Here is a 24,711-nt window from a genome sequence, read left to right on the forward strand (position 1 = left end):
TGTATTTTATAGTATAATACTAAAATATTTTTTTTAATTCCTTTCAAATTAAAAATACTGTTTTTCATTTTCTTATTTTTTACAATACTATGGATTTTACCCAATTTATTTAACATGAAATAAAAGATTAATGTCTTAAGTTCTGGCATAAAATACCGGAGGAAAAAGTTTTTTCTTTTTTTTTCTTTAATTTAAATCCATCCTTCCCCCCCCCCAAAAAAAAGGAATGTGTAAAATTAAGCAATATTTATGTATTTACTAATTAATTATATCACACAAATGTTTAAAAGATTGCATAAAATCGTGTTGATCGGTTTGCTCTTATAATATAATAATGGTGCTGCCCTCTGTAAAAATATTTAATAACTATTTTGATGATTATTGCACATTCTCCATGTATTATTGATTCCTGATTTATTTAAAAACTAATATGGAGTGGGAAAAATATTTTCTCATCTACTTCACTGATACTATTAATCGAGTACTTAAGTGCTGCCGCCTATTGGGCATATAAATAATTTAATGATCATTACTAATGCTAGATTCATTTATAATTCAAGTTTATTTAGAATCGAAAATGTAATAAAAATAATATTTTCCTACTGCTGCCCAATTTTAATCATTTAGCACTTAATTCAAGGCTTACTAAGATAAAATATCTTGAGTTAATTTATTTCAGAATACGCTTATTTAAAAACATTCAGAAAAAAAGTGCTGCCCTCTGTAGGACATTCTGAAAAGTATTTTAAATTTACATTTTGTGAATTGCCATTTATAGAATTGCTCTGTAAATTGATGAAAAAAATAGAATTCGTCCAATTCACAATTTTTTCAACAATTATTAAATAAATAATATTTTTTTCAAGGAATTATCTTTAAACTAATGAATTTTATAGTTGTGTGCAAAAACTTTTCGATAAAACAATTCGCTTAAAAAGTTCGCGAGATGTTGTTAAAAATACGCAGAAAGCGAAAACGCATAAATTAAGATATTTTACAGTATGTAAAAGAAATATTAATAAAAAAAACTGCACAATTTTAGCAAAATTGGAATTGACCAAGTCTGTTTTCTTCACTTTAAGACACTCCTTTCACCATTACTCTCTTTACATATTTCTAACAAACTATTTATTTTTTTCGAAGCAGAAAGTTTTTTCTAAAGTAATAAAGTTTAAGAATGAGGAATTCATTTAATATACTCCGATGTCAGAATTGAAGAGTATTTTGAAAAGCAACTTTAAAAATTGTTTTAGAAACGTTTTGCAGCCGTGGACAGAGCTGCATTTCATCAGAGAAGCATACATATAGAAACATTAAAAAAGTAATTACAGTGTGTATTAAAAAACTCGTATTTTTAGATTTTGATTTCTCAGAAACTATTCGACCGATTTCGCTTGAATCTTGTATTGTGCCATAAAAAATTACATTCCTTAAAACGATGTAAAAAATTTTAAACCTTATAATTCAAACATTTTTCTGCAATTATTATGTATAATAAGAAAAAATAATAAATATTTATTAAAAGTAACTTTTGCATGGAATTATCTTTGAATAAATGAATTGTAGGTGCAGAAATTTTACAATTCGCTTAAAAAATATCAAGATATGGCGAAATACGTAAAAAGTGATTTATCATTAAGGGATCCAAACTTTAAATCACTCTGTTACAAAATCACGGTGTTACAAAAATAAGAGTTAAAGTTATTAAACTCTTATTTTTGTAACACCTATATTTAATTTAGATAGATTCACTATGATAGAGATATGTTAGTTGAGTGTTTATAATATTGTACGGTAAATATTTTATTTTAATAAATAAATCTTAACATTTCAAAAAAAAAAAACATTTAATTTTATCAATTGGAGAAAGTAAAACAAACTGCAAGATGTATAAAATAAAAAAAGTAAATACATACTTTTCGGAATTAGTACAATGGTATTTAAATTGCCTTCAATTTGATTCTTTACTAGTTTTATATTTAATTAATGAGTGATATGTTAATAAGATATTTTTAAAAAGTTAAATACTTGCCATAATTGTTAGTTTATTGAAATAGACACATCATTATTTTATGAAATAAAAAAGCATTTCAAATTTTCAATATAGACATTTCTAGAGATATTTCTTTAAAACTAGAAAAGCAAAATTCCATATAAGCGTACAAAATAATAAGCAATTTAAAATATTACTGAACAATGTTTTTTTTTTTTTTATGATTTTCTTATAAAAAATTTTTTATTGTGCTTAAGTATCGTTTGGAGTTCATTTATCTCTGCCAATTGTATGCAGCCATACTATCCCTCATTCTTTATTGCGATATCCGACAGGTAGGCGATAAAATTTAAACCTAATTTTGACTTATTAGAACACCCAAATGAGCAACAATCTGTATTATTAATTTAAAAGTATGAAACAAATAAAATAAAACGAAAAGCGAAAATTGAAATAACAGATGCTTCTAACTAGTCAACAAAATGGCGACTGTTTACCCATGTGATCAGTGACAGCCAATCAAAATCGAAGGAAACGGTCGCTTGTGAAAAAGCGACCTACTTAAACTATATAATCTAGGACCTTTAAGAGTATCATATAACGTCACAATATTTTTCGTAAAAAGTATGAAATGAAAGTTTAATTTTTAAAATTGGTGGATAATTGCATTTAAAAAATCTGCGAATTCTTTGTACAAACATTAAAACTAATAAAGAAAAGGTAATTTAATACTGCACATATTCTTGTTATTTTCAATTATTTTTGTTTAAATTGGTGAAAACATATTTGGAGCTCGCATGTGCTTTCTCTTAATGTAATTTACGCTAAAACGAAGATAAATTTAAGAAGTCTAAATAATACTATCAAATAAGTTCAGAAATTAGACCAGTTCTCAGATGGCACCATCAAAAACAAATTAATATTTGTATTGAGCAACAGAGACTTTCAAACGTTAACCATCTTCAAAATTCGACTATTACTTCTTTAGCTTCAGTTAATAAAGTTTCCAATCAAAATAAAGAGTTGAGACATTTTTCAGAACGTGGAATTAAACCGAATTTGAAGGGTGGAATAAACACTATTATTATTTAACGAGCAAAAAAAAAACCCATTCAAGTTCAACAATGGCTTAAATAGCGTTATAGCGAGTTCATTTCGTCGAAAAAATGTGTTTACCAGTGGTTTGATGACCTTAAACGTAACAATATGATCATTGATGGTGCTGAACGATTATGATGGCCCGTCTGAAATTTTTTTCGTAGAATACACTGGACTCCACATCAGTATGTGACACTGGGTGAGACGACAAGATTGACCACTTCACTCAAAAACGAAATCGATGCAAGTTGAAAGGCTCAAAAGCAAGGGATGAAAACCTCTATTAATATATGCACGGACCGATCAAGACAAATTCAGGCCTAAGGCCCCCAAAATTCCCGGGCCCCTAACAAAATATTTTGAAATTAAATTTCTGAAGAATAGTCCTAACAATAAAAAGAATCTATGGAACTGCATAATTCAAGAGAAACATTCTAAAAAATTTTGAAAGCAGACAATCGAAGATTATTTTTCTAAGATAAAGCTTATGCATCTAAATATTAAAGCAAAATATAAAATTTTGTGAAAATAAAAACAGTTTGATGACGACATACAAGTGAAATCAGTGATTTTTACTAAAAGTCACTGATTAGCTGAATTATTTTAAAGATTGTAGCCTTCCATCTACAGCTTTACATATTTGTTACGAATAAGCTTTTAGTTCTTGTGAACACTAATCATTAATAAGAGACTTTGCGAATGTGCATTCTCGTTGCATTTGTTTAAGCTGTTGGAGTAAAAATTGCACCAATTAAAATTTAGTTGTACTTTGGAATTTGATTAAGTGCAATGTTTACACGAGCTTGGTTTATCACAATATAAAGGAAATTTGAAATAGAAAAGTGCCTTTTATGAGAAAAACTGTTTCTTTCAGTATTTTTTTTTAGAGTAATATTATGGAATTTTTATTAATTTTTGAGGCCCCCCAGAAAGTTTGGGCACTAGGAACGTGCCTATTGGGCCTAGGCGATAATCAAGCCCTGAATATATGAGTCAAGAAAGTTCCGGCAAAAATTTATTGAGAATCTCGCATTACATCATATTCATTGACTGCCTAGAAAATAGTATAATCAATAATACCGAATATTACGCAACATTATTGGAAGGATTAAAATTAAGAAGAAATGGCCCTATATATGTTCTTCCCGCTTGAACTTTCCATAAATCAATAGTTACATTGTCAAAACTGCACGAATCGAAATTCCAATAGTAGCCCCATCTATCTTATTCCTCAGATCTAGCAACTATTACCAGTTAGCAATTCACGAAAGTATCTCGTACTTCAAGAATACAAATTTGGAATAATTGTTTTTTATCGCATCAAAGCACATTTTTTCCCCATATTCTCTCTTAACAATTTTTTCTATTAAAAAAGCACCGAAATGACAGATTGAATATCTTAATAAACTATAACGATGACTATGATGATGATGACGTATTTTATAAAACTAAAATTTTGAAAAAAAATTTGTTTTAGTAACTAGCCTCCATGTTTTTTGACCGGCCAATTAAAATGTTGATTGTAGAATTATATTAACGTAATTTTGTCATGAAAAATCAATTAAAAAATTCCAGATTGTCTCTCGCTACATTTCCAATTTGTTACTCGTTTGGAAAACGACTGATCCAATTCTCGGTTTACGACTATTAATGCTCATCTCCACAGCCTAGTAATTTTTAACCCAACCCAGAAGACAAAAGAAATTCTAAATCAAGCATTGGGACAAATTAGCCTTCGTGGAGGATTTTTTTTTTTTTTTGTTGATAAAACTGTTGTTGCTAATTCCCGTCCAATATTTAGGAAGTCCGAAACTAAAATGTGATAATACTAACTCGCATTAGCGATATATGGAGAACAAAATCAAGAAAACTTCCAGCGGTTAGTCCGACGACAAGGGGATTCTAACCCATGATTAGGACTGCAAGTCTGTCACGGCGTGAATTTCTGTGATGAATTCAGCGAAATTATCCTCTTTTTTCCTAAAATTAGCGAATTTCTAAATATGTTTTGATTTGTGCGAAAATGGCTTAAAATATGAATTTTTTTTTCATTTTTAATTTAATATTTTTATTTAACAGAATTTTTTACTTTCCTAAAGCCTTAAATTGAACATGTAAAATGGATTAGATATTTAGGGGAGTGAATCCATTGCAAAATGGCAAGAAAATAGTTCAGAAATAAGAGATAATCACGATATTGTCACGTAAGGTGGTCTTTCTACACTAAGGGAGGATAATAGACTGATAGGATTACCTTCCTGAAGTCCTGAGGATAATAGACTGATAGGATCCTTCCGGAGGATAATAGACTGATAGGATTACCTTCCTGAAGTCAAAACTAAAGAAATTGGAATCATAAAAGAAGGAAAATGTTATAAATCAAATCTTTGACAGAAAAACTGTAACACAGGCTATTGCAATGGGCAGTGAAATTTCTACTGCCTTTCTACATATCCAGGCAATATTTCTTGGGCGGCTTCTTGTGATTTCTTAAATAGGGATCGGTTTCTTAGATGAGAGGGACATAAGGCTTTTGTAACTAGTAGTTTGAATGTAGAATGTTTGAGTTCTCACAGCAATTACTTCTTACAAAGCAACTGTCAAGGAATTGAGCGTTGATGAAGGAAAATTGATCGAGTTTTGGAAATCAAAAACCGAACGCTATCCAAAATGGCAATTCGATGTTTGTCCGTGCCTGCAAACAGCGTGGAAGCAGAAAGATCGTTTTCTAAGTATAAAAATGTATTAAGTGATGAAAGACGAAGCATAAATGAGAATAATCTGATGATGTACAATACTTTTGTACCAAAATTCTGGTTCATTTAAATAAAAATATTAATATTGCTTGAAATTAAAATAAATACTTTTGTTGTGTATTTTCTAAGCTTTTTTTTTTTCATTATTTGTGCAATTTCTGTCTTTTGTGTCATTTATATAGTGAATTTTTTTTATGTTAAGAATCTGCGTAATTTTCAAAATTTCCCACAAATTTCGGGTCTTTTTTCCCACCACAAACTTGCAGCCCTACCCATGATCCATCTACCAAGGAGTTTATTTTCAGTCAGCACTGTGGTTCTGGGAGCAGAATTCGTCAATCAGCCGCCGGTGGGAATCGAACCTAGGTCACCTCATTGGAAGGCGAATGCTCTAAATCCCTAAAAAATGGATTCTTATCCAGCACTCTTCAAAGTTTCGAGGAGCCTTCGTAACCGAAGGGTATTGCTTTTTTACCAAACATTCGTTGCAACCCTGGATGTATTTTTGTGATTTCTTTCTCTAATTAGACATATTTCTTGTTCTTCAACTTCACAAATTCTATAAGCTGTCATTCTTTACTGAGCACACAAATCAACATATTTATGTGAATAAATAAAATACATCATAACTTTCACACAGAAAATAGCAGGTTTGTGACCGAAAGTAACTTACCTACACGAGCATACAAATTGTAAATTGGAAGTTTGGATGTAGTTTTAGAAGTTAAAGAACTAGACGATATACTAGAATTTAGAGAAGTTCATATAAAATTTAATATTAAAATTCGAATAAAATTATGCTAAAATATCTAAATTCTGCTCGTCTAAAATTATCATCGAAATATCAGTCTAATCAAAATGTAGAGCATTTGGAGAATGTTATTTAATTTTGTATCTGATCAGGTTTCTACCCTTTTTTTTGAAGCGGTTAGTGCACAACTGATTCAATAAATTTAATGTAAAACCACCACACAATTAATAACAACAAATCGTTTATTGTTGCCCCCCCCCCTCCCTTTTACATGGTGGCTGCTACAAGATGAATGCCCGGTCGGTAAGATGTATTTTAATGTATTGTATTGATATATTTTAAATGTCAATGTTCAAATAATGAAACTAAACACAATTGAGAAATAATAAAAAAATTTTGCGATTTTATCCATAAATATGAATTTTANTAGTGCACGACTGATTCAATAAATTTAATGTAAAACCACCACACAATTAATAACAACAAATCGGTTATTGTTGCCCCCCCATAAGAGACTTTNCGGTTATTGTTGCCCCCCCCCCCTCCCTTTTACATGGTGGCTGCTGCAAGATGGATGCCCGGTCGGTAAGATGTATTTTAATGTATTGTATTGATATATTTTAAATGTCAATGTTCAAATAATGAAACTAAACACAATTGAGAAATAATAAAAAATTTTTACGATTTTATCCATAAATATGAATTTTATACGAACTTAAAGATCCCATAAGAACTTAAAGCCCAGCAAATCAGTGGTGTTAAAGATATAAAGGACAAAAAAAAAAACAAAAACAAAAAAAACAGCTGACGAAAATTTTGAGCCGTGGTTGTTTAGCGAATAGAGCACTTGCATCCCAATGAGATGGCCCGGCTTCGAATCCCAGCGATGGCTTTTCGATACGAATTCCGCACCCGGCTCACACCGATCACAGTACTGACGTAAAATATTCTCGTTAGTAGACGGATCATGGGTTAAAGTCCTCTCGTTGTCGGGCTAACCGCAGGAGCTTTTCATGGTCTTCCTTTCTATGTAACGAAAATGCGGGTTAGTTCCATCAAAAAGTTGTCCACGAAGGCAAATTTCTTCCAATATTTGATCCTTGATCCAGGAGTTCCCTTGTCTTCTGGATTGTGTTCAAAATCATACGGCTACGGAGTTGAACATAGGTAACCGGGAATGGGGGTCGACTTTTCAACGATGGCAAATTCATATTTTAAAACTCCTATTTAGGTAAAAGCATACCAAAATTCTAAATTGTAAAGAAATTCACCTTATCTAAAACTTAAATGATATATTTGAAAATTATTGTTTATTCTCTAGATTTTTTTATATTATTCTAAATTGTCATCTGTTAAAAAATTCGATTTCATAATAAAAATAATGGTAATACGTTTTAAGTTTTATTGCCTTTAAAGATCAAATTGATGCCTCCTTCAGCTGGTTGCCGCTACCCCTTCACCCCCTTTCTGCACGCCACTGCCGCTAATAATGACCTCGGGGACAAAATGCACCCCATAAATAGGACTCCCAACTTCCCAAAAGCGAACAAATTATGCAGGAAAGAAAGTTTGTGATTTTCGCCAACCCTCGCCAAGCATTCCACGATTATTTATCATTCCGTTCAAGTTGACGGTGGGTGCAAAGAAAGGGGTGGGGATAAAAGCGCCCCCTACAGGAAACCGGCTGAGCGAGGGGCGCGAAATTTTCTCGTGTTGTTTTGATCGTCAGATCCAACACGTGGTTGGAAGAGTAACGTTGTCGACATGCAATATCCTGAAGATGGGATGCCTCATTACGGCCATGGGGATGGATCGGCCGGCGGTCTATATGACCCCCATAGGCAAAATCTTATGAACCACCATGGTGTTTATCATGCCAATCATGTGTCTATTGCTAATCATGTCATGGGATCTACACCTGATGTCGGAAAAAGGGATAAAGATGCCATTTTTGGGTAAGAATTTATTTGTTTACTATTTCATCGAAGTTGTGCTTATTATTTCGAAAACTTAGCTCATTGCTCCAATATTTTTTGAAAATCGTGGATTAATGTGCCTGTTTAATAATTTAGCCATAAAACAAGATTTATATCTATTATGATTTCGTTCGCCTTTGATTGCATATCCGTCTTAGAACATTTTGATGTTGAGAACGAAATTTTGCGGGTAAAAATTTGTTTACTAATTCATCTAACTGCCAATTCATCAATCTGTATTTACTATTTCGAAAACTTAATCATTGTTTCAAGATTCTTGAAAATCGCGATTAATGTGCTTAGTTAAAAGTTCTGGCATAAAACAAGATTTATATCGGCAATAATTTAGTTTGTTAATTGCATAACCGTCTTATATGTTGATGTTAAGAACTAAATTTTTTACATAGTCTGATTATATTTTGAGAACTATATGTGTAAAGAATTTATATATTTATATATACTGTAGATATAGATTACAAGATCTATAAGCCTGTATCGACAAAGATTCTGTTCGATTTTGATTGCATACCACTCATAGAACTTTTCAAAATTTAATTTGCGTGCCGAAGAATTTATTCTATCTGATTATAAAGAATCCGTATGTTTTGCAAGATTTGCATATCGGTATCAACAAAAATTCAATTTGTTTTTGATTGGAGATCTGTCACAAAACTTAATGTTAAGAATTTAAATTTTATTAAAATAGCCATTATTATGTTTTGTGAACTATATTGATTGTCAAGAATTCAATTGTTTGAAAAAGATTTGTATTTTTATATTAAGATATATTATGTGGCTTTTGATTATGTATGTAACACAGAATTTTTTAAGGTTAAGAAGTAAATAAAGTTTGTATTAAACAGCATTTTATAACAAAATTCTAATAATGAATTTAAATTAGGATCTTTTGAATTATATCTCGTGCGATCAAACTTTATTATTTTACTGGAATTCAGCTAAGAAATTTTATTAACTAATTGGAAATTGATTGATTATTATAATCTCTTGATAGTTAACTTCTTTAAAATCTATTTAAGTATTTAGTATAATATCGAACTTAAAAAGCCGTACATAACCTGCGCTTTCTTATTTAAAAGGGGATAGAGATTAATTTATTTGATTTGTATTTCAATTGAATAAATACATTACGATATTCAAACAATTGCTGCTAGTGGATTTTTTAGAATTCTTAACAGTATAAAATGTTTTGAGAAAATATTCAAGCAGTTTAATTTTTTAACTTAATATTATAAGAAAAATATCCCTCAAATGATCTCCAAAAAATGCTAATTAATAACTTCATATAGAATTTCGTTGAATAAAAAGTTTAAAAAAATAATGTATTTTGGAATGCGGGTTTGATATTTATGCAGGTTTGTTTATATTCTAGTAGTGAAAACTTTTAATCTGTTTGATTCAACTTTAATAACGTAAGACAAATTTCTCCTCAAATGTTTCGAATAACGAATTTTTAATTGCTCAATGCAAAGGTTTAAATGTAATCATTTTAAAATGCATATTTGAAGTTTATGAAAGCAAAGTTATTTGTGAAAACACTTATTGGGCTGGATTTTAACTTGATATCAAAAACATTCTCTAAAAGAGTGTCAAACACAGGGTACCATAAAGAAGTTCCACTGAGCTCTAGGGTTCCATGGAAGGATGACAGAGGTTTCGAGAGTAGGAATTTTTTTTAACCAATAATATTTTTATCCGATCAATAAACCATAATTTATTAAATATTTTGGCTGCTTACATAAACTTATTAAATATATTTTTTTAAATAACAATCTATTGAATAAATTATGAAAAGGATAAATATTTCGCATCGAGCTTTACAATAATACTAAATAAAATGATTTACAGTTCTTGTAAATATTGCAACAGTTCTTTTATGATAACTTATTTTTATTATATTCATTTTCAGCATATGAATTCACCAAGAGCAAATTCATGCAAAATATTTCATTATATTTCAAAATTATCCGTTTTATTCTTCTGGTTTTTCTTCTTTTTTTTAATATTTGCAGCTGCTGATGAATTTTTTTAATGTAATGCCAGAATTGCGCCAAAAGAACGTCGATTAGTGTTCCTTAGGCGAAAAAAATTGAGAATCGTTTGGTCTAACGAAAGCTGAGAATTTTAAATTTTTGTTCCATAATTTTTTCTATAGAGAAAGCGTTTTAAATTACATATTCGACAGTTATAAAGGCACAAAAGTTATTTGTAAAAACATTTGTTTTGACTTTAATATTAAAATTATTCAGTTTGAGATCTTCCCTCTAAATATTCACTTTCCCCCCTGGTTTCAGGGAATACCAAACCAAAAGTGAATTCTTTTTTCTTCAAAGCAATGCTTCTATAGTGAAAGTGAGTTGTGTTATTGACAAAAGAACTGCTTCCATTGTAAAGCTCATAAGAATGGAGTATGGGGGCTGATTTTTTTTTTATAAGGGTAAACATTGCTTCTGAAAACCCTTTCACTGGGAAATAGAAATTTAGTTCGTCGGCTTTCAACTATAACCCTAAAAAGGAAAGGATTCCTGTATAATGGGACTTCAAATTTTTAAGCACTGGATGTCTCATTTTAATATTACCTTTTCAAAACTGAAAACTCAAAGTCATTTAAATTTTGCAAAACTCAAAAAATGTATGGTGTACAGTAATTTTTATTTATTTTCATGTACCAATCTAGCTTTGATTTTTAATGAATACTTCTTTTTATTGGCTGACATCAAAGGTGCTTAATTTTCAGCTACCTTCATAAGATTTTATAGTGGTCGTGAATTGTAAACTAAAGGATGCAGAATTTTGCTAAATTTGCTTTAATAGTAAAAGCCTCTCCACGAAGTTGTTGATAAGAAGATGGGTACAATGCGTGAAATAAAAAGGATATCCCCCGTGTAACTTTTGTTCTAATGATCGGATTTTCAAGAGCTGAATTCTGATCATAATTTTTCAAAGGGGCCTCCTCAAATATATTCTTTTCATAACTCATTAGGTTTTAATTAAGAAAAGCATTGCTTTGAAATTTCTTTCACAAGCATTGACATAAAATAATTTCATAAAAATAATGGAAATAAATAATGAATGGATTGTCAATTAAATGTAAATTTAATTACAGGTTTCGAAAATCATAACTGGCTAAAAAAAAATTCCTAACTCATGGAACCCTTTCACGGAACCCTATTTGGGAACCGCTGATGTAGACTGGACGTAGGTGCGTGTTCGGTGAGGGTTTCTGCTGTCTCAAGTGATGTTCGAAATTAGTTTCTCTTGTATCTTGTTTTTACCCAACAATCGCAGAAATTTCAAATCTCGTTGTTTAGTCACGAGAAAAAAATATCTAAATACCAGACATGTCTAATATTCAAATACATTATAACAATCAAATCATGGCGTTTAAAGACTTTGATAGGTGAATAAACAATGTATATTGAAAATATGAAGTGTTTAAATCAGTTTTAGAGTGGATAAAGTAGTAATAGTATTTGGATTGTGGTACTATATTCTAATATCTTAATACCCTGCCGACAAAATCAATAATGCGCAGTCAAGTATTCAGTTCCCTGTGTCAACTTATAGCAGTTAGTAGTCAAAGGGTTGATACATAATTTTAAAACTAATAAGTCGTAAAAAGACGTGATTTTTTTTAGGTTTTTCATATTCACAAAAGCAATACCCTGACAGAAAGAAACCCATTCTACAGTTAATAATAGATGCAGAAAATGAGTAGATTTTTCACAAAAAAGGAATAAAATTATAAAAAAATGTTGACAAGAAGTTTTTCTTTTAGTAATTTTTCACGAAATCGCAAAAATAGAACCCAATTTCCATAAAATTATGAATAGATTTTTCTCAATTTTTCGTAAATGGAGAACCTTTTATTTAGAGTAACTCTTGTAAATTATAAATAGATTTTTCACAATTTCGCGAAAACTGGATCTTTAAAATATAAGTTAAAATTTAGAGTAACCCCTGAAAATTATAAATTATTACACACGAAAAAAAAATTACTAAATTTGCTACACACATTCAATTCTTTACAAAAATTAGTACGCACCTACATAAATAAAACTTAAGAACAGCGTAAAGACTGCGAAAAAAGAGCATTTTCACTCATTTTCAATTTCACTCGTTTTCAATTTCACAATTTCAATTTCACAATTTCAATTTCACAATTTCAATTTCACTCATTTTCAATTTCACTTTTAAGAATAATAAAATGTATTGATAGACCAGAATCAAGGCTTTAAGAAATTGAAGTACTATTTTTTTTTAAATAACAGCTGTTTCAAACATATTCCCTTTTATAAAGTATTAACTTTTTCTATTTTGAGGAAAAACAAGAAAAAAAGTTTATGCATAGTCAAAGACATGCATTAAATTCGTCAGGTCGTACGATTAGAATTTAAACTTGTAGTCAATTATAATTTTTTCGTCTAAAACTAGCAATGTCTGTAGTTTTTTCAGTGAATTTGAAGGCATTAATTGTTTAAACCTCTCCGTCAGAAGCTAAACATATGATATAATTAAAGGCTTATAAAATAAATGAAGTATTTTTAAAAACTGAAAAAACGCCATTTTACTATTTTATAAATACACTTACAATAATCTAATAAATTACTAGATTAACTGCAGCTTATTTTATATATTTAAGCACAATTATTTGAATAGGAAATAAATATTCTGTATGTAAATAAATGTGAATGGCAGCTGAATCTAACAATTTATGGAATGTAAATTCTATCATATTTAAATTTCAAAATGAGTGAAATTCATATAAAAATTTTCGTGCTAGCCAAAGAAAAAAAAGAATAACTATAAAAACTTTCAACAATTCTTTTTTTCGGTTTGTTAATTTTTTATTGAATACTATTATAACTTAATGCATCGTAGAAAAAAGAACAAATCGGGAACGTCAATAAGATGTAAATGTGTGGCAATTTTTCACAATTATAAAAAAAGTTAAATGAATTTCTAAAGAAAAGTTTTTATTGTGTTTTATTACCACTAATAATTAAGACTACGCCACGTGCCAAATATTTTTTTCCCAGCAATTAATTTTTCACGATTGCATCAAATTTCACTTTTATGATTTGCAATTATTACTCATCTTTCCTTTTCTTTCATTTTTTTTTCCATAGCTAAAGGAGTTTGATGTTATTATTTTTCTAACAGTAATTTTCCATTTTTAAAAGTAAATCCATACTTCATTTACCATTTTGTAGTCTAGTTTTTAGTTTAAAATATAAATATAAGCCTGGTTTTAATAACATAAAGAAAGAAATAGTTTATACAATTGATTTAAAAGAAACAGCGAAATTATTTAAGTCATTTTAGGACAAAATTTTGTGCAATTTTATTATTTTAAAAGTAATATTTTAAGATTTTTTTTTCTTTCTATTTGTATGCCTTTACAAAGCGATAAACTTTGTAAAGATATAATTTTCTTTGCCCTCATTCAGCTGATTTTTTAATTACTTTGAAAAAATATGAGAAATGTAAGAAATTCAATTCAAATAACCTTTTGGGCAGTTTTAAAGGACAAAAATATTTTATTGAAATTAATGCATTTTGTTTCATGTCCAAAATATGGAAATTATGTATCATAAAAATATCCTACAACATGCAAAAAATGATAAAAATTATAATTAATAATTTTTCATCTAATAATAAAAATAACTGAAAAACTAACATTCAGTATTAATAACTAATATTACTAATTGTCAGTTTGATTAAATATATTCCTTTAAAAATTTATTTTTAGGCATTTATGAGTTTAATCTCGTCAAAACTACGTAAGTAAGAATCTAATTTTCTGCCATAATATAAAGCTCGGAAGGTTAAAATACTAAGAGTTTATTTTAAACTTTAGAAATTGAAGCTTTTTCTATCTTAACTTTAAGCTTTCTACTTTAATGTACCTGACTAGCTTTTAACTCTTTTTTAAATAAAATTTTAAAAAACCAAATTATTAGTTTTATTATGGGTAAAAACTAATAAAACTAGCAAAAAAAATTATTATTAAAATTGCCATTTTTAGGTAAAAAATAAGGCATTCTGTAAAAAATTTTCATCACTTAAAAACAAGAAATCCCTTGAGGAGTTTATTTAGAAGGTTATCAACTACATGTTGATCAATTATCCTAAAAACAAGTACTAAATCAGGGATTAATGTAGTTAAAAAAGCAAATTTTTAAAAAAATCCGCACTTGTCTTGTAAAAAGAACATGCATAAAAAATGAAATTCTGCAGTCCGAAAATCACAAGCACTCATGAAAAATCGTGGACAATTATTTTAAAAACAACGGATATCGTTTTTAAGATATCGATATCAACAAGATATCGTTTTTAAGGTGGTGTAAAATGTGGAAAAAATCTGATTTTGGGATGAACGCATTTAAACACTTAAAATCTTTAGTACTGTTATCACCTTGCACAAAAATAGCTATAACTTTGTACATAAGTAGAATACAAACAAAAGTAAAGTATTTTTAGAAAGTTAAGAGTACATGGATTTTAAATTTATAATAAACTTAATTTCGAAAATTTTGCCCGAAATTATGCTTTTGCATTATTTTCTTATGCTCCTTATTTATTTTTTATGTTCCTTAAAAGGAAATTTCTTATAATTAAAAAAAAAAATCTATCAAAAATACGATTCTAGTTACTCGAAAATTTGTTAAAATTTCGATTGATGATAAGTTTTATTAGGAATAAAACAATGACGATGAATTCTACTGGTAGTTTTGAGAAAGCGATTGAAACTAGCATTGTTGTTAGATTCATTAGATACGAAGCTTCAATAGAGTTAGCCAGGTTCAAAGGTTCAAAAGTAGTTGAAACTTCGATTGACGATAAATTTATATTTGTGATAAAATAATAACGATAATTTACTGGTTGCTGCCAGGAAGCGATTGAAACCAGCATTGTTGTTAGACACGGAGATCTAATAAAGATTTGAGCTCACTAGGTCCAAAAGTAGTTGAAACTTTGATTGACGATAAATTTATATTTGTGATAAAATAATAATGATAATTTACTGGTTGCGGTCAGGAAGTGATTGAAACTAGCATTGTTGTTAGACACGGAGCTCTAATAAAGATTTGAGCTCACTAGTTCCGAAAGTAGTTGAAATTTCGATTGACGATAAATTTATATTTGTGATTAAATAATAATGATAATTTACTGGTTGCGGTCAGGAAGCGATTGAGACTAGCATTTTTGTAAAACACGGAGCTCTAATAAAGATGTGAGTTCCGAAATTAAGTCCGAAAGTAGTTGAAATTTCGATTGACGATAAATTTATTTTTGTGATAAAATAATAATGATAATTTACTGGTTGCGGCCAGGAAGCGATTGAAACTAGCATTGTTGTTAGACACGGAGCTCTAATAAAGATTTGAGCTCACTAGTTCCGAAAGTAGTTGAAATTTCGATTGACGATAAATTTATATTTGTGATTAAATAATAATGATAATTTACTGGTTGCGGTCAGGAAGCTCGCAAACAACTCACAAGAAAAATTTATAAAACTGAAAAACAACATTCAACTTTAGAGGATTTTGTTAACTCTGTTTATGATGAAAAGAATAAATTAAATGTGAAAAGAATAAATTAAATGTGAAGAGAATAAATTAAAAGAATAAGTTAAATGACTTAGAACACCCAATAGAAAGTAGGCCGAACAACTATATCTACAAAAATATGGCGGTGCAACAGATTATTAATTATTTTTTTAATGTTCTACAAATTCCCGAGATTCTTTGTACTTTTATAATTTCAGATCAGCATTGTTCATGTTTGATTTGTTTGGATATATTTTTATTTTAAATGCAATAGCATATTTTGACAAAATTAGTTTAATCGCGTTGTAATTTTAAATATGAGTTTGAAAAAATGAGCTTGTTGTATTTTTAATGACATATTTGAACTTAATATTTGTCTTTTTAGTTATGAACCGCAGAACTTTACTATTCGTAAGTCCGAAAAATATCGCATATCTTGGTATTAATAGAATATAGCAATTAAATTACCAACTTACTATGAATTATGATCACCATTGCTGCAAATGGTTAGAATTCATGTTCAATTATAGAGAGGACAACGAATAGTAAAGATAAGAATTTTTGCGAATTTTTCGAATTCAATTTGAATTCAATTCGAATAAAATTTATACAATCGGTATCTTAGAAAAATTGGTACTAATTGCCTTTCCCTAACTAATTACCTTTTTAGAAGTAGGCACTAATTACCTTTACTTATTTCTCAGTAAGTAATTATGATAATTAATGAAGTTTCCTTTTTTCTATACGTTGTTTAAGAATCAATGTTATACACTTACGCATAGTATTCATTTTATTCTTAGTGTCTTAAATCTTATTTCCTAATTATTATTAATATTTAACCCTTTGACTCAGAATTTTTTTAATTATTTTTTATTGTGTTAATTAAGGTTAAGACAAGAGAAAAATATTATATTTAGCATTTTAATGATTTATGATTATGAAATATGGTACGAAACACCAGTGTCTTTTTTGCTTTGAAAGTAAAATCTTCCAAACACGGCTTACTTCCAAAGAATAGTTTTTCAAATTTGCACTTATTTGCAGTTATTTATATCTAAGAGAAAGTTATTCATCATTGAAATTTCTTTAATTTTTAAATGAAAATTATGGAAAATTATAGTAAATTACTGATAAATTTTTGAAAAAGAAGGAAAAAAATTAAAACTTTCAGATTTTATATTTTAGAGCAAATACAATTCCAATAATCTAACAGATAATTTTTAGCAAACTATTGCTGTTTTTATAATTAAAAAATACATAAATATATTTTTGCTTGTAATTAGAGGGTCAGGAAAAAGATATACAAAAGAAATACCGGTGTTCCATTTGCGTCAAAGGGTTAGTAGTGTGTACAGTTGCAGCTGTAGTTGCTTCAAATAATTTCGATTTCACATTGCAAAAATATTCAAAATTTGTGGTTCGATTTGTGGGACATTAATTAGCTTCAATAAATTAATTCGTAAATTTTTAAAATGAGAAATAATCGTATTTTTAAGGAGCTATATTTTCGAATGCAATCTAGTCTAAAACTTGACAAGTCCCGCTGTGGACTGATCTTTAAGACACGGTTCCCAGCAGATCACCGAAGTCAAGCATCACTGGCTGCGGTCAGTGCGCGGGTGAGTGACCACTTGCATCAGTCTGTGTAGGGACCGAGGGTGTGCGGTGTTGGTACTCGTTAATCTGTGCTACCGTAAAGTGCTCGACTTCGCTCGCAGGTCGTCGGGCTACCGAAGCGGGGGTGCCATCCCATTCGTGGAGGATCAAAATTGTGATGGGATGTTTCCCAGACCGTCGCCAATAGCCCATTGTGCAGCTCTAGTGCCACGTAAACTAACAACAACAGCTAAAACTTGACAAAATATAATTTACAAAAATATCGTGTGTTCAATTGAAAATTATAGAATAATATGAATAAAATACTTCCTCGAATAGTTTTTTGATTATTTAAAAAGGAAAAAATAATTCGCTCGAAACTAGATTTATTTTTGATTTAATTTTTGAATAAATATATACTAATAAATATACTATTTATTTAATAACTGATACTATTNGGACACTTTCCCTGAATTTTTTTTCCTTGTAAGCTGTAAAACAGACATAAAATATACTGGGGACATGAAAATGACTGTTTTTGTGAGAATGACCCATATACTAATAAATATACTATTTATTTAATAACTGATACTATGTACTACATTTATTACACTTTTGGCGCTTTGTGCGTACTATGTTATTAGGAAATATTAAAATTTGTGTTTGTTGTCATTTTCAGACACCCGCTTTTTCCTCTGTTAGCCTTGATCTTTGAAAAATGTGAGCTGGCCACCTGCACCCCTAGGGAACCAGGCATCGCTGGGGGTGACGTCTGTTCCTCCGAGTCTTTCAATGAGGATATCGCCTGCTTTGCAAAACAGGTAAAATTCTATTTCTCCAGGCAAAATGAAAAGAAATTGTGCCTACAATTATGATAAACGAACGGGAAAATACTCATTATATCACATAAAACTCGATTTAAAAATTACAAAAAACTGCTAACCGAACCATTTATTGGTAAATTATTTATTTTATATGGCGCCATTTATTTATAATATTTTTCGTTAATTCAATGCTGACGAACTTATTTTTTTTAAAGCTCATATTATGTAATTTATCGATAAAGTTTAATTCTATTAAATTATCCATTCTAAAATTGTAATTTATCGCTGATAACATCGCCTCATTTACGATAGCGATTAAATATTTAGTTTAAATAAAAATCAATATCGGCAGAGATGATTGTACCCCGGAAAAAATCTGGATTTCAGGATTTTTTTACTTACTGCGAACCGGAAATTTCTAGAAATCTAAGGTCCAGAAGTTTCAAGAAATCATCGATCACATTTATGTGTAAAAATTCTTGTATATTTTATTTAGAAATATACAAGAACATATAGAACTAGAATCATATACATATAGAACTAGAATTTATATTTGGCATCTCCTTCATTTGTAAATATTTTTCTGGTAGAATAATAAATGTGCTTAGAGATAAAAGTCAACTTATACAAAATTATTAGTTTAAATTATGCTGCATATAATTTATTTAGAATTTCATGTTGTGAAAATATCAATGATTTAATTAATTTGATCAAGACATTAATTTCTTAAAATGCGTCACTAATGATTTTATTCAAGAAATTTTCAGGACTTTTGAGTTGTACTCACAATCACCCCTGATATCGTTAACTATTGATATTAATGGTAAAAAAACCATTTACGTATTATAAAGTTAATGTATTTTATGTTTGAATATCAATTGCCTTTTTTGCTTCCTTTTTTATTATAATTATAAATAAAAAAAATACTGCCTTGTTTAGTTGTGTTTGGAACTTCTGCAAGCGTTTCTTAAATTCTAATATGAAAAAAAAAAGTCTTTTAAGGTGGTTAAACATTTAGAGAAAGATCATTCTATTCACCCTAACGATTACATTCTTCTATTTCAGAGAAAGTAGCTCGGCAATTAGTCGCTGAGTATGACATTCATCGCGTGTTTTTGCCTTCAATTTTTTTCCTCTTTTTTTTCCATCTGTAAGATCTTCACGTTATACTCAAATTATGTATTAACGGTGTCACCACCGGATGCTTCAAAAAGTGAAAGGAAGAAACCGTTTTTATTTTCGATGAAGAACACATTTGCTTTTTTTTTGAACTTGTAATTGCATGTTTCCATCAAAAAAATTGAACTTATCAGTCTGGGCCACACTTATTAATGCTCTTTCAATTAAAGACACGCGAGAGAGAAAGGCCTTTTTACTATTCTAAGCACAATGCAATTTTTTGTCTTACACCAATTTTATGTAAGCATTGTGATTAGTCTTTGCATTGAGTCATCAGACGCATATTTCTTATCAATTCCAATTGACATCTTATTGTTTTTGGTAATATAACAACATGTGACAGGAACTGAGCAGTTATACTGCTGAGACTATTAATATTACACTTAGTGTTTGTTCTGTGAATTAATATCATTTTAAAACATAGATATAAAGATCATAAAATTACATTTAATTTACGAATATTTAAGCAAGGAAAACTCAATCAAAGTCTGTGGTGGTAGTGAACGCAGGCTGAATAACAATTAATTTTTAATATTTTTTATATTATTTTCAGTCATATAGTAAGTTATTAGTAAATGTCAACTATAAAAATAATTGTAAAAGTCACAAAATTCTAAGAAATTGTGTCATTATCTAGGTACATCATTGCTTTTCTAATTGAAATTAAAAAACAGTCAAAATGACTTCCTTGGGAAATCTAGTGTTAATAATCGCCTTTCGATTTAACTGTTTCCTCCGACTATCAAACTGGTTTTGATGCTTCCAGTGCCGCCTTCCTCAATCCTTAAATTTAATTTAGAAATGTGATTTTTTCTCTCACTCAAAATACGTGTTTGAGACCCCTAATATATCCTTAAATTATATGATAAAAGTTGTTATTACAGAACACTCCGTATAATTTTATTCAAGAAAGAAAGTTATGAAAATCTAGCTTATCATTATCGACTCAATCACAGCGAATACAAATTAATGTTTAATTTTTACTAACCTATTAAGGTTGTAAAGGACAGTTATTTTAAACGCCTTTCATTTTTCATCTGGCAAATAAATTTTGATGGTTTGAATCCCTTCTCAGCAGCAATTTCTAGACACGTTGATCACCGAAGTAAAGCATCACTGGCTGCTGTTAGCAAGCGGATGGATAATCGATTTGATCAGGGACCGAGGGTGCGCAGTGTGGGTTTGTTATAGTTTATCTGTTCCACCGGAAAATGATAGTCTTCGGTACCAAAGTGGAGGATGCCATTCAATCTGCAGAGGATCATAATTGCGAAAGCATGTCTTCTGATCATTCTCAGGGATGTTTCCTAGACTGTCGCTAATAACCCACTGTAGCTCTACCACTTCTGCTACTCCGTTTTCCCTCGATAATGAATCGTGGGATTTTGATACATTTTTCTTTTTTTTTTACTTAAATGTTTACATCAAACGTGTTTACTTTTTCGAATGCATAATGCATCTTTGCCAGATGATTATGGAATAGCCATTGCATTAAAAATACAACGTAATTAACAAGTGGCGTTTCTCAGTGTCGTTAGGGAAGTACAAAGAAATTTGAATTTAATCATTGTGACAGGGATTGTGATAATCTTAGGTGGTGTTCATCTGTTTCAGATCATGGCAGAAAATATCCACTACACCTCCAACGAAGAGTTGGACAGTCTTGTAAGTACAAAAAATGTTTCTACTATCCCCTCATCCCCACTTACCCTCTTTCTCGTTTTCAGATTAAGGAAGAAAGACCATTGTATGATGCCAATCCTGAACTAGATAGCCTTGTAAGTACCACCATACATCCCCCTATTCTTTCCTTCTTTTTCTTCAATTATTGCAGAGTTTTTCGAAAGCATCTTCTACCTGCTCGTTTAAGTTTCAACACGAACATCGCATCAGATAAAAATTCGGTGTACTTTCTGCGAATCCGGCGTACTGTCTTCTAGATTCAGCAATCACTTTAGGCGTGAAAGCAAAACTGGCATATAGTGCGGCTTTCAGGAGAACTCCTCCAGACAAACGTCTCGCGTCGTGGCGGGTACTATGGTTACGAGGAAGAGACAATTCGAATAGGGGTGTGGGGTGAATAATTTTGTCTTAATCTCAGCATAGGTCGTCTTGAATAAACCAATCGACACCCTTTTTCCTACATTTCACCCCAATTAAAAATGTGCTCTCGCTTTTTACTATAGTAGCAGACTGCCCCAGACATTTAGTCTGGAGGAGTTATCCTTAAAGCCGCACTGTAGTGTGTTTTCCGTCCTGTTGTCCTTAGTACTCTTGTATTCACCTCGTTTTCTAAATAAACAAACAAACAGCTAGTTAAGCGGAAGTAACTTCACCCGGTCCGTACGAACTTCCGCTACATCGCTATAACCTTCTTATTATTATGTTTTGCATTAGATTTCCTAACATTGTTGGCGTTTTCTCTTATCTTGGTAACGTTTGTTGTTTGGAAATATAAAAATCCGTTTCATTAAATCGAAATGAGCTTTTCCTATTATCACAAGTTGAATGATGATGGCAAGAAAAAATTGTCAATAAAAAAATAACATAAAATATATATTATAGAAAAAATAATATTCAGTTGCCAGATCCTTTTTCTGGAGAGTTATTTTAAAGTTTAAAATATGAAATAAAATTAAGTTTTTAAACGACACTGTGTCTCTAGCAGCTAAATATTAAGTTAAGATATATTTACCTCGCAGATATACTTAATTATTCATGGCATTCTAAAAACATGCACAGCTTAAAACTTGTAACTTTTAGATATGACATTAAAAGAAGTACAAAATGTGGCTTTATTGTCAATTTGTAACAGAAAATTTATTTTCTTCAAAAAATTACGCTTCATAATGGAAATATTTTTTTTTTCTTTTCAAAATAAAAGCAATATCTTCAATTCCCGTACTAAAAAAAAAAAAAAAAAAAAAAAAAAAAAAAAAGAGATATGTTACTTCATCAAATTTTCTTAAAATGCATTTATTTTATTTTTCGTTAGGGAGTTTAATTGTTTAAAGCAGGGTGGTCAGCACTGGAGCATCTTGTGCACCACTTTTAGTGTAAAAAATCCTGAACATGGCAATTATTAATACAAATTTTATGTCAAGTCAATAAGTGCTACCGTGTTAATGTTGTTCGTTGAATTATTACACGTACAGTAACTTTTTTTTTCTAGATCAAATAAAGTTATACGTTAGCAAATGTCACAGATGTTATCTTTAAAATCTTGAATTGTTTCTAGTGAAATTTAAACAATGGCTAACATTTAACCAATCACAATTTTTTTGTTCATCATTTTTATGTATTTAAATGAGCAAGAAAATAAACAGAAAATTACATTTAATTACTTTTTTTTAAATGAAATAAGAATGTTTAGGAAATGTTTTGCTATTGTTAGGTGGTTTAAAGACACAAACTTCTTATCATTCTAACCAGTGATCGTTTATTCTATGCATATTTTGTCGAATTAATTTACATACTTTAACTATTTAAAATACTTAAATTAATAATGCTTTAATCAAATACATTAAATTAATTAAAAGGCTTTGATTAGTAACAAATAAACTAATTGGCATGGAGAGGACTTACCCATGCTGATGTTCATAGTGGAAATTGGGGAACCTCTCTAATGACTCAGTTCTATTCTCTCTACTACTGCTTTTGCTGTCTTTTTTTTTTTTTTTTTTTTTTTTTTTTTTTTTTTTTGTTCTTTTATACTGAACTTTTTGCTCCATAAAACTATTACTAAATTCTGGAAAGGTCACATAAAAGATCAAAGTTGGACTATAGACTTGTGATTAACCCTTTTCGACACGTATTTCTTAACTTTAATCAAGAGTCTTTATTTGTATTTGCTTAAGTTCTATGTACTGATGGAAGTTTCGTAGTATTTTAAATCTAATCAATTATTTTGCAATTTACGATAAATCTATTTTAAATGTTTTATTGTGATTCTGAATTAAGTGACGATATGTTAAATGACGAAGTCACACTATGTTCCCTTCCTCTGTATGCTTCCTTTTTTGAGAGGAAATTGAATTAAAATTGAATAAGAGTTTTCTGACGGGAATATTATATACGTTATAAATGCAAGCGATGCATCATTTCTGATGCAATTTTTTACACTAAATGCAATGAGGTTAAGTTCGAAACAGCAGTAATAATAGTTTAAGGGAAGTCAGCAGGGCATATTACCAATAATGCTAAAACTGACCTTTTTCAATGTACCTTTTTTCAGCGTCTAAACAAAATATTGCTTCATTTTTTTATTTTTTTATTTCTTTACACTGTGATAACTGTTAATACTTATCTCAGGCAAAATGATTTTCAATTTTTGAAAAGTTTCATAATTTTTGAGCGAAAATTTTTCATGTACAATAAAATTGTATTGAAATTCCTTGGAAATGTATTTCACCGTGATTTGCCTCTCTCGACCTCGGTGGTTTTTCTTGATCTGCTTTTCCATCTTTGTCCTTGTTTCACTCTCAATAACTGCGGTTTTTCTAGTTTTGTTTCTCACTTTTATTTTCCATTTTTCGTTGCCAATCTTATGTTTTATATTTAAATTCACTTTTGTTTTTTCTCATTCACGTCTTGAGAATGTCCGCCTATTTTTGGGCGCTAGGAACATCTCGAGTTTTATTTCCACCTGCATACTTTTAAAACCAATAAAGTTTTCCTAATCAGTAATATTCAATTTAAAGTTCTTGCTACTAGAAGAATCTCAAATTTTAAAACTAAATTTACTCAAATTTAAGTTTCTTTTTTTTTTTTACCGAAATTTATTATTTTACTACATTAAAATTAAATTTAATATATAACTGGACTACTATTTAAAGTGGAATCCATATCCTTCTGCAGTTTTAATTAATCAAAATTACAGTTATTAAAGGTCAACTTAGATTTGGCAATCAATTTAAAGTTCTTGCTACTAGAAGAATCTAAATTTTTTTAAGCCAAATTTACTCAAA

General features: G+C 29.5%; 2 protein-coding genes across 7 annotated transcripts in view; one reads left to right on the forward strand and one right to left on the reverse strand.

Annotated features, from left to right (window-relative positions):
* Nucleotides 1-23,493, reverse strand: part of LOC107450051 (acetoacetyl-CoA synthetase) — a 148,269-nt gene extending 124,776 nt beyond the window's left edge. For 2 of the 3 annotated variants that reach the window (XM_071179508.1, XM_043039724.2), the window contains exon 1: nucleotides 23,330-23,454. In XM_071179508.1, the coding sequence (XP_071035609.1) occupies nucleotides 23,330-23,345 (16 nt within the window). In that variant the 5' untranslated portion in view covers nucleotides 23,346-23,454. Of the gene's footprint in view, nucleotides 1-23,329 lie in introns of all 3 variants that reach the window. The other variant, XM_071179510.1, reaches the window with a different exon arrangement.
* The window catches only part of LOC107450063 (homeobox protein Meis1), a 103,880-nt gene continuing 87,297 nt past the window's right edge, over nucleotides 8,129-24,711 (forward strand). The window contains exons 1-3 of one of the 4 annotated variants that reach the window (XM_043039728.2): nucleotides 8,129-8,553; nucleotides 18,421-18,562; nucleotides 21,472-21,522. In XM_043039728.2, coding sequence (XP_042895662.1) covers nucleotides 8,363-8,553; nucleotides 18,421-18,562; nucleotides 21,472-21,522 — 384 coding nt within the window. In that variant the 5' untranslated portion in view covers nucleotides 8,129-8,362. Of the gene's footprint in view, nucleotides 8,554-18,420; nucleotides 18,563-21,358; nucleotides 21,410-21,471; nucleotides 21,523-24,711 lie in introns of all 4 variants that reach the window. The other 3 variants (XM_071179512.1, XM_043039729.2, XM_043039730.2) reach the window with 3 other exon arrangements.

This window comes from Parasteatoda tepidariorum, chromosome 4 (assembly GCF_043381705.1).
Source record: "Parasteatoda tepidariorum isolate YZ-2023 chromosome 4, CAS_Ptep_4.0, whole genome shotgun sequence".
Classification (NCBI taxonomy): Eukaryota; Metazoa; Arthropoda; class Arachnida; order Araneae; family Theridiidae; genus Parasteatoda; species Parasteatoda tepidariorum.